The 18,079-nt window shown below is 36.9% G+C and overlaps 1 protein-coding gene across 1 annotated transcript in view; it reads right to left on the bottom strand.

Moving 5' to 3' along the window:
* The window catches only part of LOC103208103 (ephrin type-A receptor 6), a 1,324,606-nt gene that overhangs the window by 337,265 nt on the left and 969,262 nt on the right, over window positions 1–18,079 (bottom strand). The window contains exon 9 of the mRNA XM_007953778.1: window positions 1,997–2,182. Coding sequence (XP_007951969.2) covers window positions 1,997–2,182 — 186 coding nt within the window. The remainder of the gene's footprint in view (window positions 1–1,996; window positions 2,183–18,079) is intronic.

The raw sequence follows: 18,079 nt of genomic DNA, 5'->3' as shown, positions 1-18,079 counted from the left end.
GGGATCGGGCAGTGTTTCGTTCTGCTGTGCATGGGGTCGCTATGAGTCGGAAACGACTCGACGGCACTTAACAACAACAACAACAACAACAAATAAAGTTCCAAGCTCTGACTTATTGTGATACAGCAAATGCAAAAAAAAAAAAAAAAAGTAAGCATAGTCTTTGCAGTCCGACAGACCTGTTTGAATATCACCCATGTCATTCCCCATGGGTTCAGGGTTATGACGTGAGTTAATTAATCTGTGTGAGCCTCAGTTTCTCATCTTTACAATATGGATAATGATAATCATAAGAGTTTCTGGGAGGATGAAATGGTAAAATATATATGTAAAGTACTTGGTATATTGTAACAATAGTAGCTATCATTAAAGTAGTTTACTATGAATGACATATTGTTAAATGTTTTTCATACATTGAAAAAAATTAATTTTTACATCATTCCTATAATGTAATTTTTTTTTTTTAACCTCACTTTATAGATATGGAAGTGAAGGTTTGTTTTGTCTAAAGTTGCACAAGTCTTAAGTGGCAGGAGCAGAATTCTAACTGGGGTCCATCTGTTTGCTTACCTATTGTTATGTAACATATGACCTCAAAGCTTAGTGGCTTAAAATAACAAGCAACTTATAATCTTTTACAACTTTGTGAAGTGATTCAACTGAGTTGGGAGATCCCCTGCTCTATATCATGCTAAGTGCAGCTGCAGTCATCTATGGCTGGGCTGTGATGTCTAAGATGACTCACTCACAAGGCTGGCATTTAGTGATGAGAGTCTGTAGGGAGATCAGATGGACCTGTTCACTGGAGCAGCTCAGTTCTCCTCTTCTTTCCAGTAGTACATGTGGCCTGGCCATATGCACCAACTTCTCATCATGGAAGCTGGACTCCAGGAAGGATTGTTTCAAAAGAACAAGCCTTCACTTGTATCACTGGGACTTTTGAAAGTGCCATTGGCCAACGTTAGTCACATGGATAAGCCCAGTGTCATTATGGGAGAAAATTACACAAGCATCTGACTATTGGAAGGCCTCATGGAGGCCACTAAAGCAATAATCACCAAAAGCACTGTTTTCTGTCTTCCAAACTAGCATGACTGCTCCTCTTTAGGTAACAAAGTCTCGTAAAAAGTACTTAGGCATTTTCAGACTTACATGTTTCCAGTATGCTTTTATGCTTTCTTATTTCCCAATATGACATAATATTTCAATTTGATTTAAATACGCTTCAAAGAAATTTTAGTTTTATGAAAGAAAAATCCTTCTTTTAAAGATTTAAATTATTTTAATGTCATTTTATAATTGGGTTTTATATAAATCATTAATGAATGAAATAGGAAGAAATCATGTTAAATTTTATGCCTTATAATTATTCAAGTAAAATTGAATATATAGCAATCTATTTCTTAGAGGATATGACTAATTTTGGATTTTTAAAAATGGAATGGTTTTGATACCATTATTTCTATAAAAACAAGGTATTTTAGTACAAAAATTGTAATATTTTCCTTTATTTTATGTAAATTATAATAATTTATATCTAATGGCATTTTTGTAGATAGGTTCCATAGAAAACTTTTTTTTTTTAACATTTTGCTCAAGATAAAACTTTGTATAGGAAATTTCTTTCTAAACACAAGTATTTTACTTTAATGATCCCAAGTATTTAAATTCTTTTTTCTATGAATTCTGAAATTTAGGCTGCTTTAGAAGAAGTGAACAGCTTATGGAAATTAGAAAAAGATATATAACCCTCTACTATTGATTCATTACTTCATGTCAAATTAGCAATCATTTCAAAGCTGTGTGGTGACCAGTGCAAACTCTGATAATATCATAGTCTAATCAAGACCCTGAAAATGATACCAAAAAAAGATATTTGAACTAAGTTATTTATTTCATGACTGTGATATTGCTATTAAGCTCTTTTTTGCTTTTTCTTATTTTGAAGTACTGAGGTAAATATATAAACAAGCAATGAAAATAAGCAATAACTTACTTTTAGTGACAACACCTTCAAGGCGAATGATATTTGGATGGTCAAACTGCCCCATGATACTAGCTTCTCTTAGAAAATCTCTTCTTTGTCGGTCCATATGGCCACCTTTCAAAGTTTTGATGGCAACTGGAATCTCTCTTTTCCCTGGTGTTTTTAAACGCCCACTACAGACTTCTCCAAATTCACCTTAAAAGAGGAAAAAACCCAATAATTTGTTTAAATAGAATATTTAAATTCCACAGGGTTCACATTGTCTATAGTACTCTTTTTTTCCTTAACATAATGACTCTCAAGTGTGTTATTTTTGCTTGACTATTTCGTTCTTAAAAATTAAGTTTGTAATGACAATATGCTTAATCAGCAGCATTTATAATGAATAATGGAATGCATTTTCATAGGCTGTACCACAGAAACTACCATTAATAGATATTCCTGATCTACTAAGAAATTATGACTAGTAGAATGGATGATGCTATTGCAATTCTATAGAAAAGCAATCACTGCATCAAGTCTCCTCTTCCTGTTCTCCATACTAATATATGGGCTAAATAACTGCTCTATTCAGGGAATCCATCAGGCATCTGTAGTTGATTTGATCCCCTATGTCATATGCCTGGGCTTCACTACCATTAGAAATCAATTCTAGGGTCATTTGCTGTATGAACATATTGAAAAGACCCTACCAAACATAACTACAATAAAACTTATTATAATATAATAAGTGATTATCCAGACTAAATTGTAAGTCAGATGGTTGAAAATAGAAATGCAGAAATATAAACTCTGCTTCAGTACTGGCTCCAGAGGATAGACTAAATAATTAGCAAATGTTTACCAAGTGTTTACTACATATACGTACAGTCCAGGAGTGCTGTGAACTTCAAAAGTATAAAACTCAGTCTCTGTTCTCAGGATCTTATAGTTTGGTTGAAGAATTTGGATAGACATAAATGAAATAGTGAAGAACTTTAGAACAAGCCTCTGAACATGCTGTATTAGTTAAGAAAGGAGTATGATTTAAACAAAGAGCAGTGGGGACTGGAAGACTTCTAAAAAGAGGTAGAATATGAGGTAGGCTTTGAAAGTCAAGTAGGATTTGTAAATGCAAGAGAAGAGAGATATTGAAGACAGGGGAGTATAAAGCATATAAGGGAGGCAAAGATAAAGATTCAATGGTCAGCAAGAGTAAAGAGATCGAAGTGGACATGGGAGAGTAAGGAGATAAGCCTAACTGAACCCAAACCAAGCCCACTGCCATGGAGTCATATCTGACTCATAGTGACCCCTCCTTGGGTTTCTGAGCCAGTATCACTATGGAAGTAGATTACCCAACCTTCCTTCCGAGGAGCGGCCTGACTAGAGGGACAAAAGTAGGAGGCTTCTTAGTACAATGTCACAAACTCAACGAAGCATGAAATTCCAAACTCTTTAATTCTTCTAGGACTAATTACCTGCACATGTTTAATAGCATGAGATTTGAATACTCATCTATAAAGTGAGGATAAGAATAAAACCTTCTGAAATTTTACATCTCTTCTTGCCCCACATAAATATTGGGAAAGTCCAAAGTGATGATATATGTGAAACCAAATCATACCAATTCACTGCCATCAAGGTGATTCCAACTCATAGTGACCCCCACTGGGTTTAAAGCTGTATATCTTTACAAAGCAGACTTCCCCATCATTCTTTGGCAGAGTGGCTTGTGGGTTCAAACCACTGATCTTTGGGTTAGCAGCCCAATGCCTTAACCACTACACCACCAGAACTCCTTTAATATATGTGAAAGTGCTTATAAATTATAGGGTGCTAGCCATGTGCTTTACATTATCTAAATTTATAGAAGGATGAGAAGGATGAAAATTAAATTCTCCTCAGTTGTTCCAGAGCTCTGGTGGCATAGTGATTTAAGCATTTGGCTGCTAACCAGAGAGTTGGTGGTTAGAACCCACCAGCCACTCTGTGGGAGAAGGATAGGTCAGTCCGCACCTATAGAGACAGCCTTGGAAACCCTATGTGGCAGTTCTACTCTGTCCTAAAGGTTGCTATGAGTCATAATCAACTTGATGGCAGTGGGTTTTTGGTTTCAGTTGGTCTATTAGCAATTCTGGTCAATAGTTCAATGCAATATCAATTTCAGTGTAGAGGATCAAGTCAAGTTTTTGCAATAGCATAGATTTAAACCATTGTTGTTAGGTGCTGTCAAGTCAGGTGCAACTTACAGTGACCTTATGTACAACAGAACAAAACACTGTCTAATCCTGTGCCAGCCTCACAATCCTTGCTATACCTGAGCCCATAGTTGCAGCCACTGTGTCAATCCATCTCGTTGAGGGTCTTCCCCTTTTTCTTTGACCCTCCACTTTACCAAGCATGACATCCTTGTCCAGGGAATGGTCCCTGCTAACAACATGACCAAAGTAGGTCAGACGAAGTCTGATCATTCTCGCTTTTGAGGAGCATCCTGACTGCACTTCTCCCAGGCCAGATTTGTTAGTTCTTTTGGCAGTCCTTGGTACTTTCAGTACTCTTTGCCAGCACCACAACTCAAAAGCATCAAATCTTCCTTGGTCTTCCTTATTCATTGTCCAGCTCTCACATTCAGATGAGGTGATTGAAAGTAGCATGACTTGGGTTAGGAGCACCTTAGTCTTCAAATAGGTCTTTGCTCTTCAGCAAGTTAAAGAGGTCTTTTGCAGCACATTTGCCTAGTGGAATATGTCATCTGATGTCTTGACTGCTGCTTCCCTTGGTGTTGATTATGGAACAAAGTAATATTAAATCTTGTTGTTGTTGTTATGTGCCTTCGAGTCGGACCCAACTCATAGTGACCCCTCCTTGGGTTTCCAAGGCAGTATCAATACAGAAGTAGATTGCCCCATCTTCCTTCCAAGGAGTGGCTGGTGGGTTTGAACTGCCAGCTTTCTGGTTAGCAGTCAAGTACCTTAGCCACTATGCTACCAGAGCTCCCAATATGAAATCTTAGACAACTTCAATCTTTTCTCCATTTATCATCATGCTGCTTACTGGTCCACTTGTGAGAATTTTCATTTTATGTTGGGATGTATACATACAGCAGACTGTAGTCTTTAATTTTCATCAGTAAGTGCTTCAAGTCATCTTCACTTTCAGCAAGCAAAGTTGTGTTGTCTGCATATCGCAGGTTGTTAATGATTCTTTCTCCAATCTTGATGCCACATGCTCTTTTTCATATAGTCCAGCTTCTCAGATTATTTGTTCAGCATACAGATTTGAATAAATATGGTGAAAGGATAGATAGATTTAAACTATCCTTACTTTTTCTGGACCTATTTGTCACAGTTATCTAAATGCTGACTATACATGAATATTAACTATCCCTTTGGTGTGGCTGCTAAGATATCAAAAAATAAACTTTAAAAAGATAACCAGGATGTAAACATAATGAAACTTTGCTTCCAACAATGTTGTGTAAACATGCCCACTAGAAACAAAAAACAGTCTAACAAGAGAGCTTGTTTCATATATGCTTAACAAACAAAGAAATAAGAAAAAACCAAAACCAAAACCAAAACAAAACAAAACAAAAAAACATGGACTAGACTGTGGTCCCAGGAAAATTCAGTAGATATGATGTTGGAGTTTTTCAAGTCTTGAATAAATTTGACATCAAAGACATTCTTGTCTTTTTTTATTTAACCACGCTCTCAACTTGTTGAGGGATAGATGTTCTTAATGTTCACTGGAAAAAGAAGCCATGGGTTTTCAGTTCTCTTTATAATAATGCTTTTGATTTTGTAAAGATTTTCTCTTGAAGATAAAAGGAATGGCAATTGATAGAAACTTTGAACACTTTTCCTCTGAGGATGTGAACCTTGAGAGAAAAGTTGTGAGTATGTGTTTAAATTAATTTTGGATACATCCAGACCTACCAAGATACTTGAAATTTATTTTTCACTCTTCTTAGTGAGATAATGAATAGCCAGAACAAAATAGACATTTTTTTTTCTTTTACTTTGCTTTAGTAAAGCTGCTAGTACCTATAAAGACTCAGTAATGTTTTAAAACCCCTCACCTGCCATAAGCCAATAAGCTACATGATTTTCTGTTCACATTTCATAGTAATTCAAATAAACTTGAATATAATGAAATGAATAGAGAACTCTGTTGGTATTTTATCAGGACAGACAAAGTGGTAATTTTCTTTAGTTTTCTGTTGTCTGAAATTCATGTATCTTATTAACACCAGGCAGGTGTTTTCTTCATGTCAAGTTTTGCATGATCAAGCTGTTATCACACTTATTTCAGTGACACTAAATACGGTTGCTTCAATTAAAGATCTGAGACTCCTAGTGCATTCTTTAAGCAAAGTCGAAAAAGTTCAGAATGTAGTAAAACCCTTATCCATGGTAGGCCTGGATGTATCAGACATACCAGGCAGACAGGAAAACATCTTTTAAATTAAATGCATGATATCAGATACTGAAGACTAATACACTGTGTGATTGCCCTTGTAGCAAAAATAGAGGCACTGTACATAACTGTAAGATAATTCCTAAGAAATATTTGTGAATATTGATATTGATATTTATGCATATTGCTTAGTCCATCATTAACTCATTGAATATTGTGTTTACTACTTTTTTCCTTTTCTAATACATTGTTGCCTTCTTGATTACAAAGATACCATTTATAGATTGTTCATTGTGTGTCAGGTGCTGTTCTAAGCACTTAGTGAATATTTTAATCTTCACCACAAACCTTTCAGGCAGGTACCAGTATTATCCTCTTTTTGCATTGAAGGAACTGAGACATACAAAGCTAAGTCACCTGTCCAAGGTGACACAACTAGAAAGTGGTAGAGCTAGAATTTGAAACCAGGTAGTCTGGCTCCAGAGTCCATGCCTATAACCACTACTCTCTATTGTCTGGACTATTTATCATTATTAATATTTTCTTGTGCTACTATGCTAAATTCTCAATTGATAACAATGCAGTCTTTAACCATGTATGGTATTCATGCATGTCATCTGTATATTACCAGGCAAATTGGAAAATAATAACCATATTCTAGGAATCCTTTGCAATCAAATGGAAATGGTGAACTAGGTCAAATACATTGTATGTGATATGGTCTGAAGATATCAGTAGAATCTACCTACTTCAAGGGAGCAAAGGAAATTATACCTAGGATAATTGATCTTCTGCCACTGACACCTCTTTCACTGGTAACAATGCCATCTACCTCCCTGCATGTTGGCAAAACTTATATACCAAACATCACTCCTCTCCTGACAAAAGTGAATGACAGCTATTCTTTACTAATTATAGCTTTATCCTGCTTCTTGTCCATATAAGGACAGATGATTTTGTTATGTATTTAAAAATGAAGAGCTCTGGCAATGTGGTGGTTAAAATGTTTGGCTGCTGGCCAAAAGGTGGGTGGTTCAAACCCACCAGCCGCAATGTGGGAGAAAGATGAGGCAGTTTGCTTCCATAAGAATTACAACTTTGGAAACCCTAGAGGGCAGTTCTACTCTGTTTTATAGGGTTGCTGTGAGCCAGAATCAATTCGGTGGCAGTGGATTTTTTTAAATATTAAAATATCAGTTTTTATTGTATCTTCCACAGAAGTCTTGTATATAAAACTCTGAGGGGAAAGTGGAGGGACAGTCCTGTCCTGGAGGATTGGCATATAATCTTTACCTGGAGCTTTTTGAAATGATATTTTCCATATCCTGAGATTCTGGTAATCCCCTACTGCCAACTCCTTAGGAGTCACTGATACAAAATGCCATGGCTCCTGATAGATTTTCATCATATCTCTCAGGTTCCATAAGGTATTTTTTCCCTACAGTTGCTGTTTCCCTCTGACAGGGAGGTTCTCCACAAACTCTTCCATCCTCCTTATTCTCTACCTTCATCAGTCCTTCTCTGTGTAGATGGCTTTATCAGCAATAAAACTCAGCTTTGATGTCACTCTTTCAAGAAGCTTTCCCTGGCCAGCCCATTCAATTTAGCTTTCCTTTATGAACAGATCCTTTTAATTGATGAAGAATAAAGAGCAACCTCTGACATTTGGAAGCTGGCCTGGCTCTCAGAGTTGGGCTGCATTATTCTTTCATTGGACCTAGTAGCAGTCTCACAAAAAGTTACTTTGAGGCCATGATAAAATAAGACAAAGCAAGGCCACTTCATAATTTTGTCTAAGCACAGACAAAAGCTGGGCTTTGTCAGCCGAAATATACCAAACATCACTCCTCTCCTGACAAAAGTGAGTGACAACTATTCTTTACTAATTACAGCTTTATCCTGCTTCTTGTCTCCCTTCTCTACAGATAAAACTAAAGCTATCAAATCATTGAAATGCCCTTGCCTTCTATACCATCCAATCTAGAGCAAATTCCTGATTCCTTAGACACTCCCAAATCATCCAACCAAAAATCAAATTCTGTATTAAGTTCTTTCTAATACTCTCTTGAAAAAACAAACAAATTCACTGCTATCAAGTTGATTTTGAGTTGTGGTATTGGCGAAGAATACAGAAAATACTACGGGCTGCTAAATGAACTAACAAATCTGTCCTGGAAGAAATACACCTGGAGTGCTTCTTGGAAGCAAGAATGGCCAGACTTTGTCTCACCTACTTTGGTCAAGTTGTCAGAAGGAACCATTCCCTGGAGAGGGATATCATACGTGGTAAAGTGGAGTGTCAATGAAAAAGGGGAAGGCCTTCAACAAGATGGATTGACACAGTGGCTGCAATGATGGGCTCAGGTATAGCAAGGATTGTGGGGCTGGAACAGGACCAGGTTGTGTTTCGTTCTGTTGTACATAAGGTCACTATGAGTTGGAGATGACTTGACGGCACCTAACAACAACAACAACAACAACTACTACTACTACAATAAGAAGTTGATTCCAACTCATAGCAACCCTTACTGGGTTTCCAAGTTGTATACTTTGTGGGAGCAGAATTCCTCATCTTTCTTCTGTGGAGCAGCTGGTGGGCTTGAACCACCAGCCTTTTGTTTCACAGCCAAATGCTTTAACCACTACACCACCAGAGCTTCTTTTCTTAAGTCCCTAGGTGGTGCAAATGGTTTGTGCTCTTCTACTAACCTGAAAGTAAGTGGCTTGAACCCTTTCAGCAGTACCATGAAATAAAGGCCTGTCAATTTGTTGCCATAAGATCACAGTAAAAACAAAAATTAAAAAACAACAAGTAAAAACATATGGAGCAGTTCTACTCTGTAATCTATGGAGTTTCCATGAGTTGTGATTAATTTGATGGTAACAGGTTTATTGTTTTTTAACACCTTCTCACTGAAACACTCCATAATTTTTCATAGTGTGTGTTTTCCCTGTATGAAACAAATCATATACCAAACTTGTTCAACTATAGCAATGTTCTTAATGTCTTTGGCTTGAGAATTGTTGTTGTTGTTATTTGCTGTCGAGTTGGACCCGACTCATAGCAACCCCTCCTTGAGTTTCCAAGGTGTTATCACTACGGAAGTAGATTGCCCAACTTTCCTTCTGAGGAGTGGCTGATGGGTTTGAACCACTAGCCTTCTGGTTAGCAGTCAAGTGCCTTAGGCACTATGGTATCAGAGCTCCTATTGACATAAGATATTTCTTTCTTAGCTCTTTTACTTCCTAGTGCTTTTGACTATCTGACATTATCTTTAAAATTTATTTTATTTTGTATACTCATTTATCAACTATCTTCCCAATTTCAATACCCCCTACCCACTCAACCTCCATCCCACTAACTATAATCTAAAATCAGAGTTGGGGTATCTTAGGTAGATTAATGCAATTTTCTGTATGTTACTAGTTTTTGTTGATATAGTCTTTTTGGCATTCTTTTCATTGTATGCAGACAGAAGATGCCTCAGTACCTTCTGTATTCAGTTCTGTCAGTGTTTTAACTTAACTTCACCCAATCTACTTTCCTTCCTGAGTGTAAACATAACAGGAGAAAATATTTTGAAGTGTCCTAAAAAAAAAAAAAAGGAGTTAAAAAAGGAGTGCAGAGGAAAATACATATAACATTAGATTTTTAATTCAGTTCTGGAGGGATGTTTTAGTCTCTTGAAGTCCTAAGGTAAATTCCACTATTATTAATGTTATCAAGAGGGTCACCTACAGAATTATACTCACTGCTATTCAAGGATGAAATCTAAGGATGAATTAATCCCTATAACTAATTCCACATGCTAGGTTGGGCAATCTACTTTTGTAGTGATACTGCCTCAGAAACCCAAGGAGAGGTTGCTATGAGTAGGATCTGACTCAACAGCAGTGAATGTATTTTTATAATGATCTTCCTGATACATGGTAACACTCTACATATGAGAGAAACAACATTACTTCGAAAATATAATCTTCTCACATGAGATAAATTGATATTTGAACCTTCTAATTGAACTTCACAGAAAGGGCCACCATGATCCAAGTGTATTTCTTATGCTTAAGAAGTCATCACACCAGGAAGAATTAACTAAGACACGGGATAAGACAGGGTCTTAACAGTTAGGACTTCTATTTCTGGCTTCACCACTAATTTGTTTAGTGGCATTAGAGGCAGTCACTTTACTTTTCCTTGTTTTAGTACCACTGTAGGTTAAATATCCATCATCTATCTACCTCTTGAGTGATAAAGATTAATGTGCAAATATTTGCAAGGCTTTTTGAGTCTTACAAAAGCAAAGTTTCATTTAACCACTGATCTTTTTAAAATCATACTGATACAATGGAGTATATGTTAAAAACAAAAACAAACAAACAAACAAACAAAACCCTCACTGCCATTGAGTCAATTCTGACTCATAGTGACCACCTTTGGGTTTCTGAGGTGGTAAACCTTTATGAAAGTAGATTTCCCAATCTTCCTTCCATAGAGTGGTTGTTGGGTTTGAACCACCAGCCTTCTGGTTAGCAGTCAAATGACTTACCCCCTACGCCACCAGAGTTCCTTATATGTTTAATATGCAACTGTGAATATCTTTTATTGCTAGGTTCTTAAATTTTGAGTCAGGAAGCAGGATTTCTTCAAGACCAAATAATGAGTTTTTTGACTTCATTACCAAAGAGAAAACCAAAACTCACAGCCATTGAGTCGATTCTGACTCATAGTGACCCCCATTGGGTTTCCGAGGCTGTCAATCTTTACTGTAATAGACTGCCCCATCTTCTTTCTGTGGAATGGCTGGTGAGTTTGAACCACCAACCTTCTGGTTAGCAGTCTACCAAACAATGGGTAAGAATTCTTTTTTTAGTGAGTGAATTAATTAATAGTCATCAATTCTTTTTTCTTCATTCCAAACATTTATAAAACAAAACTCAGTTGCCATTGAGTCAATTCTGACTCATAGTCATCCCATGTGTGCCAGAGTACTACTGTGCTCCATAAGGCTTATTTTTCAGAAGTAGATTAGCAAAGTTTTCTTCCAAAGCATCTCTGGGTGGACTTGAAACTCCAACCTTTTGATTAGTCCCTGAAAACATTAACCATTTATACCATCCAGGGTCTCCTCCAAAGATTAGACTGTCCCTTTTGATTTTGGGAAAATTTTTATTCTTTTCTCCAAGCAATGCTCCCTCAAATGTGGCACTTTCTTCAAGGAGATTTAAATTTTCTTTACTTCTGAAATCATATGTAAATATTACTTATTGAATACTCTTATTAATAATAATAAGTACATTAATAATAAAAAGTACAGCCAGAATGTTTGTTAGAAGTGAGGATGGCAAGACTTCATCTCTTGCACTTTTGTCATGAACCCAGGAGTCCCTAGAGAAGAGTGTCATGCTTGGTAAAGTATAGGGTCAACAACAAAAAAAGGAAAATCCTCAACAAAATGAACCGACACAGTGGCTGCACAGTGGGCTCAAACACGGCAATGATTATGAGGATGATGCATGACTGACAATGCTTTGTTCTGTTGTACACGGGGTTGTTATGAGTTGGAGTCAACTCGATGGCACCTAACAACAATAACACTAACAATATTTTGACTTTCAAATTCACTGATACCTCTACCCTTCGAACACCTTTTTACTCAATGTATCAGCCTCTACCAGATGGCGTCTCATACCACTTGCTTTCTTGTTTCAAGAAAGAGGAGCTCTTCTTTAAACTCAAAAATATATGCATTTCAGTCCTAGCTCTTCTTGATGTTCTATACAAATTGATATTCCATTCTGTCATCAAATGAATCATTTTAGAAATCTGATCTGATAGAAAAAACCCTCTGTGATCCAAAGAAAGTTACTCAATGCCTTTGAGTTTCAGTTTCCTATCTATAAAATGTTACTATTATCTATCTTGCAGAGTTATAGGCAGAGAACATACATAAAACATCTGACACTGTCTCTGGCAGCTTCTATAATTGTCATCACCCTGCTTACACTTGCCCTCTGCTCTACTCCTCCTTCACTTGAAACCTATGAACAATTCAACAATCCATCAATCTCTGCTCCCATAATCAGGCTACAAAGAACTCTTAGAGAATTGAATAACAGTGTTATTAGAAATGTCCTTCTGCTCTCAGCTGTATTCTCTTTCCAGTAGACATACTATCTCAGGGTACTGTCTTTCACAACCACCAATGGCTATTTTTAGGCTGATATAATCTTAGATCTATATTTCTAGCTCAGACTTCTCTCTTGAACTCCAGGCATATGTTACCATCTGAAAGTCTCCCAGGGGTCATCTTCTAAAACTCATTTCCTCCTCTTTGCTCTTTAATTCATTTAGGCTTAAATCATTTAGTAGCTGCATGAAGAATGATGCTCCCCCTCCCAAAAGATTCCCATGGTTTAATTCCTGGAAACTGTGGGTATGTTATCTTACATGGCAAAAGGGACTTTGTCAATGCAATTAAGTTAAGGATCTTGAGATAGGATCATTCTGATGGGCCTGGTGTAATCACAAGGATAATTATAAGATGGAGGCAGGAAGGACAGTCACAGAAGAAGATGGGATGATGGAAGTAGGGGTAAGACTGTTGGGATAGCAGCCCTCCTGTGACTTTTTGCTGCTCTGAGCTGCCCAATTAGGGCCTTGAGCCTGAACATCTTCTTACAAGGAGATAGCATAGTTTGCATAGGGTGTACTGCCTTGTTTGGTGATATTTTCTTGTTTCTGGTTCTATGTGTAGTTCTTTGTTCTGCTTATGTGTGTGCATTACATGGCACTGGGCCAACCTTACTGCTCTATCCATTTTTGTGGCAAGGGGAAATAAGGTCCTTCACCTGTAGCCACGAGAAGAGTATATACAGTCCACCATCTGGCATTGGCGGCAGAGAATGAATGACCCACTGGCCATGAGGAACTGACACTATTGAAGCTGATCTTATTTTGCTTCTCTTTCCTATGAATACACAGTTTCATCCTATGTCCATGCAAGTTGTGTCTATGTTGGCAACCCTGACACTTATAAACTATTGAGTGTGTTGACATCTTAATGTTGCTGCTCCTGGTAAGCATTCTTATGTTCTTTGTTATCTTCTTTGTGGTGGTACTCCTCCCATAGAGGTGGTAACAGATACCACTCTGACACAGAGAGTCAAAAGGAGATTTGAAAATGCTATGCTGCTGGCTTTGAAGATGAAGGAAGAGGCCATGAGCCACAAAATGGAGGTGGCCTATAGAATCTGGAAAAGGCAGGGGAATAGATTCTTCCCTGGAACATACACCAGGAACCAACCCTGCCAACACCTTCAATTTTGTCCAGTGACACTGGTTTTAGACATATGACTTCCCAAACCATAAGAAATACTTTTGTGCTTTTTTAAGCCACTAACTTTGTGGTAATCTGTTACAACAATAATAGGAATCTAATAAAGTGGCATTACCTTTCCTTGTTCTCTTCACCTCCCCACCATATATGCCTGCTAGTGCTTCAATTCAGGTGTTTATCTGTTCTTTGCCCGGACTATGATTGCCAGACCCTATTGATTTTTGTCTTGCTTCTCATTACGTTCTGTCCTACAACTGGAAGAATAATTTTAGAAATAGAATCTAATCATATGACTGCTTTGCTTAAAAGCCTTCAAGTTCTTATAATTTATAAGATGAATTTCAAGATTCTTATAATGACTAATAATGCCATACTTTCATGTAGTAAGAGGCTATATAGCATGTTGCTCATGAATGCGGGCACTGAAGTCAGACAAGTGTTCAAGTACTCGAGCTGTTTTTATGCAAGATGCTTATTCCTTTTAGGTCTAATTTTAAAGGTGGGATATTAGCAGTTTTACTGCTTTTTTTTTTTTAATAGGAGTGGACTAGTTTCCTAGGAGCCCTTGTGGCACAGTGGCTAAAGCCCTCAGCTGCGAATAATCAAAAGTTTGGCTGATGCAACCCATTAACTGCTCTGCAGGAAAAAGATGGGCTGTCTCTTTTAGTAAAGATTTACAGCTTTAGAAACACTATGGGACAGTTCTTCTCTGTGCTATGGGGTAGCTATGAATTGGAATGGACTTGATGGCAGTTTTTTGTTCTTTTTTTTGTATCAGTTTCCTAGGGCTTCCATAACAAATTACTACAAACCATGTCTTAAAGCAATAGAAAGTTATTATGTCATAGTTTTGGAGGCCAGAAGTCTGATTTCAGAATGCTGGCAGAACCATACTCTCTCCTCAGGCTCTAGGAGAGAGTTCCTCTCTTGTTCCTCTTTTGTCTAGACAAGTTCCTCTCTTGTCTCTCTCAACTTCTGGTATCCTTGGACATTTCTTGGTTATCACAGAATAACTCCAATATCTACCTCTTTCCTTACATGGTCATCTTCTCTCTGTCTCTTTCCCTCTTTTGGGGTGATAGAAATGGTTTGTGTTGAACTTCTTATCTAAAATTTGGTGATTCTTCCAGAGGCACTGCAGAAGAAGGATGTAATGATCTGCTTATTTGAAGATTGCAGCCAAGGAAACTTATGGAGCAGTTTTATTCTGTAACACATGGGGTCATCATGAGTCAATCCACTTGACAACAGCTTTGGCATTTATTTATTTAATGGACATCAGTCATAAAGATAGTGGGACCCACCTTAATGACCTCATCTTAATAAATTACATTTGTAACTACTTGCTTTCCAAATAAGGTCACATTCACAGGTACTGGGTATTAGGACTTTAAAATAGCTTTTTGAGGCACACAATTCAACCCATCACAGGGAGGTAATGGATGGGTGGCAAATACAGGGTTCGGCTCATTGTAAGTTCTCAATTTTAGGCTGGATAATAGTGCCCTTTTAAACACCACATTTCTTTCCTACAGGTCCTCTGCATTCTTCTATCAGCAATACTTCTCTCATTATATCATAATTCTCTGTTAATTTATCACACCCAGTGCACTGTGAAAATTCAGAGGACAAGAGCTCTGGTAGCATAGTGGCTAAGGCACTTGATTGCTAACCAGAAGGCTGGCGGTTCAAACCCACCAGCCACTCCTCAGAAGGAAGGTTGGGCAATCTACTTCCGTAGTGATACTGCCTCAGAAACTCAAGGAGGGGTCGATTCGAGTCAGGGCTGACTCAACAGCAAACAACAACAACAACAGTGTTTAACATAAGGAGCCCTTGTGGCACAATAGTTAAGTGTTTAGCTGCTAATCAGTAGGTCATTAGTTAGAACTGACAAGTGGTCCGCAGGAGAAAAGAGCTGGAAATTTGCTCCCATAAATATTGCAGCTTAGGAAACTCTATGGGGTAATTATATTCTGTCACACAGGGTCCTGTGAGTCAGAATTGACTTGATGGCATACAACAATAACAACAACAGTAGCTATCACAGTGAACAAAGTACATAACTAACATTTACTGAATGCATGATTGGACAGATATCCTCATGGCAGATTTCTTCATCACTATTTAACCCTCTACGTATAGTGCCTAAGACATCTGACTGCTAACCAGTTTGAACCACCAGTCACTCCTTGGAAGGAAGATTGAGCAATCTACTTCCATAGACATACCTCCTCGGAAACCCAAGGAGGGGTCACTATAAGTTGAATTCACTCAACAGCAGTGAGTTAGTTTTTGTTTTGGCTGTGAACATAATGCATGAAATATTTTCAGTTGCTATATGAGAGTGCCACCATAAGAGAATATCACTTACCCTTACCATGGCACTTGTGAATTCCTGCATTAGCACAAACAAGACATTTTGGGATTCAGCCAGGCAGCAAAAATGATCAGTATTTGCAGTGGTTAGACAGGCATGACTAAGAGAAGATAGTGATGTGTCATTTAAAACTCTTTCAAAAATGGGGAAAAAAGCATCATTCCAGAAATACATAGACAATTATTTTGATTAAAAAAGCCATTGGATGGCTTGAATTACTACTAAAAATGGTATGATAAGAGTCTTTAAAAGCAATAAAGACATTGCACTGCTTTAATAAACTAGTGGTTTATAAATAAAAAAATATAATATGAGATCATTTATCTTAAACTAAAGAAAATATGCACATATAATCACTAACACCTCTGTAAATTAAACCATGATTCAGAACAGTAGACATTTTAATGTGATTTTGTTTATTCTCCAAGTTAATAACGAGCAGATGTTTTAATAAGATAATAAACATTATAAAATTTGTTTTAATGTTAAAGCAGTATTTTCACTAATGTAAACCTTTTTATTTTGGTAAAATTTTATTTAATCAGTTTTGTCTTTCAGAAGACACTCATAACACTTTTTCTTTTCTTAAAATTTTATGCTTTATTATTTTACTTGTTCAAAAATATTGCTTTATATTCAGTCTTAGATTATAATATATATCATTAATACATGTATTGTTAAAAAACAAAACTGTCAATTAAACTGTAAGTGCTATCAGTTGTAAGAAAAACCAAAATTGATGAAAAAATAAATGTGACTTAGGATCAATGAAATATGTATTAGGCATTTTTATTTTTGTATTGTTTAGATTGATATATCATTGAACAAAAACTATTTTATCATTTCTTCTTTGTTTCAGTAAAAATTTTGTAAATGTTAAGAATATTGTAAGTAACCTAAATGTTCATTTAGAGTAATGGAGTGAAAATATAACAAATTTTAAATTGCAACAATGTTCCTTTCTAGCCCTTACAGTAATAACTCATATAACATTCAAGGTAAAAGCAAGATTTTCTTTAAAAAATAGCAGGAAAAAATGCAATAAATATTAATGTTCTTTACCATGAAATAAATAAATTATTATATGTAATAACAGGAAAATGCACTATACTAAATTTAGTGAACATAAAAAAGTAAGGAGCTCTGGTGGCGTACTACCTAAGGCATTTGACTGCTAACCAGACGGTTGGTGGTTCAAATCTATCAGCCACTCTGTGGAAGAAAGACTGGGCAATCTACTTTTATAACGATTTACCACCTTGGAAACCCAAAGGGGCTCACTATGAGTTGGAATCGACTCAATGGCAATGAGCATAAAAAGGTATGCATAAAATGGTAGGAATTATATACTGCAAAAATATTACATAATGAGATTACAACTTTCTAGAATGAAAATAAAAATGTATCCCTGGGTAAATGCTGTCCTCTTGATTTCATATGCTTGATTGTTCTAATGAGTGCATACCCTCCTGATATTATTGTGCACCTTGTAAGCCTTATAGTGATCCTTTCAAGAGCAGTCAACAGTGGTAGTGGGGCAATATCTAATTCTTCTGGTGTCAGGGTCATGGAGGCTGGGGTTCATATGTTCATTAACCCTTTGGACTATTTGTTTCCTGCATCTTTGATTTTCTTTACTGTTCTTTGCTACAGACAGGGAGAGATCAATAGTTACACTAGATGGCTGCTCACAAGCTTTTAAGATCCCAGTTGCTGCTTTCCAAAGTAGGATGTAGAATATTGTCTTTGTGGACTATGTTTTGCCCTTGAGGCTATGGTCCTGAGCCTCCAAACCTAGCAACTCATACCCTCAAGGTGTTTGGTTATGACTAATATGTTTTCCTAACTTTGTTCCTTATATGCTCACTACATTCATAGATAAATTGTTGTTGTTGTTGTTGTTATGTGCCGTCGAGTCGGCCCCGACTCATAGCGACCCCTCCTTGGGTTTCCGAGGCAGTATCACTACGGAAG

Source organism: Orycteropus afer, unplaced genomic scaffold (genome assembly GCF_000298275.1).
Source record: "Orycteropus afer afer isolate SDZICR_OR568_19922 unplaced genomic scaffold, OryAfe1.0 scaffold00412, whole genome shotgun sequence".
Taxonomy (NCBI): Eukaryota; Metazoa; Chordata; class Mammalia; order Tubulidentata; family Orycteropodidae; genus Orycteropus; species Orycteropus afer.
The sequence above is the reverse complement of the archived record's forward strand: the minus strand, read 5'-3'. Positions and strand labels throughout refer to the sequence as shown.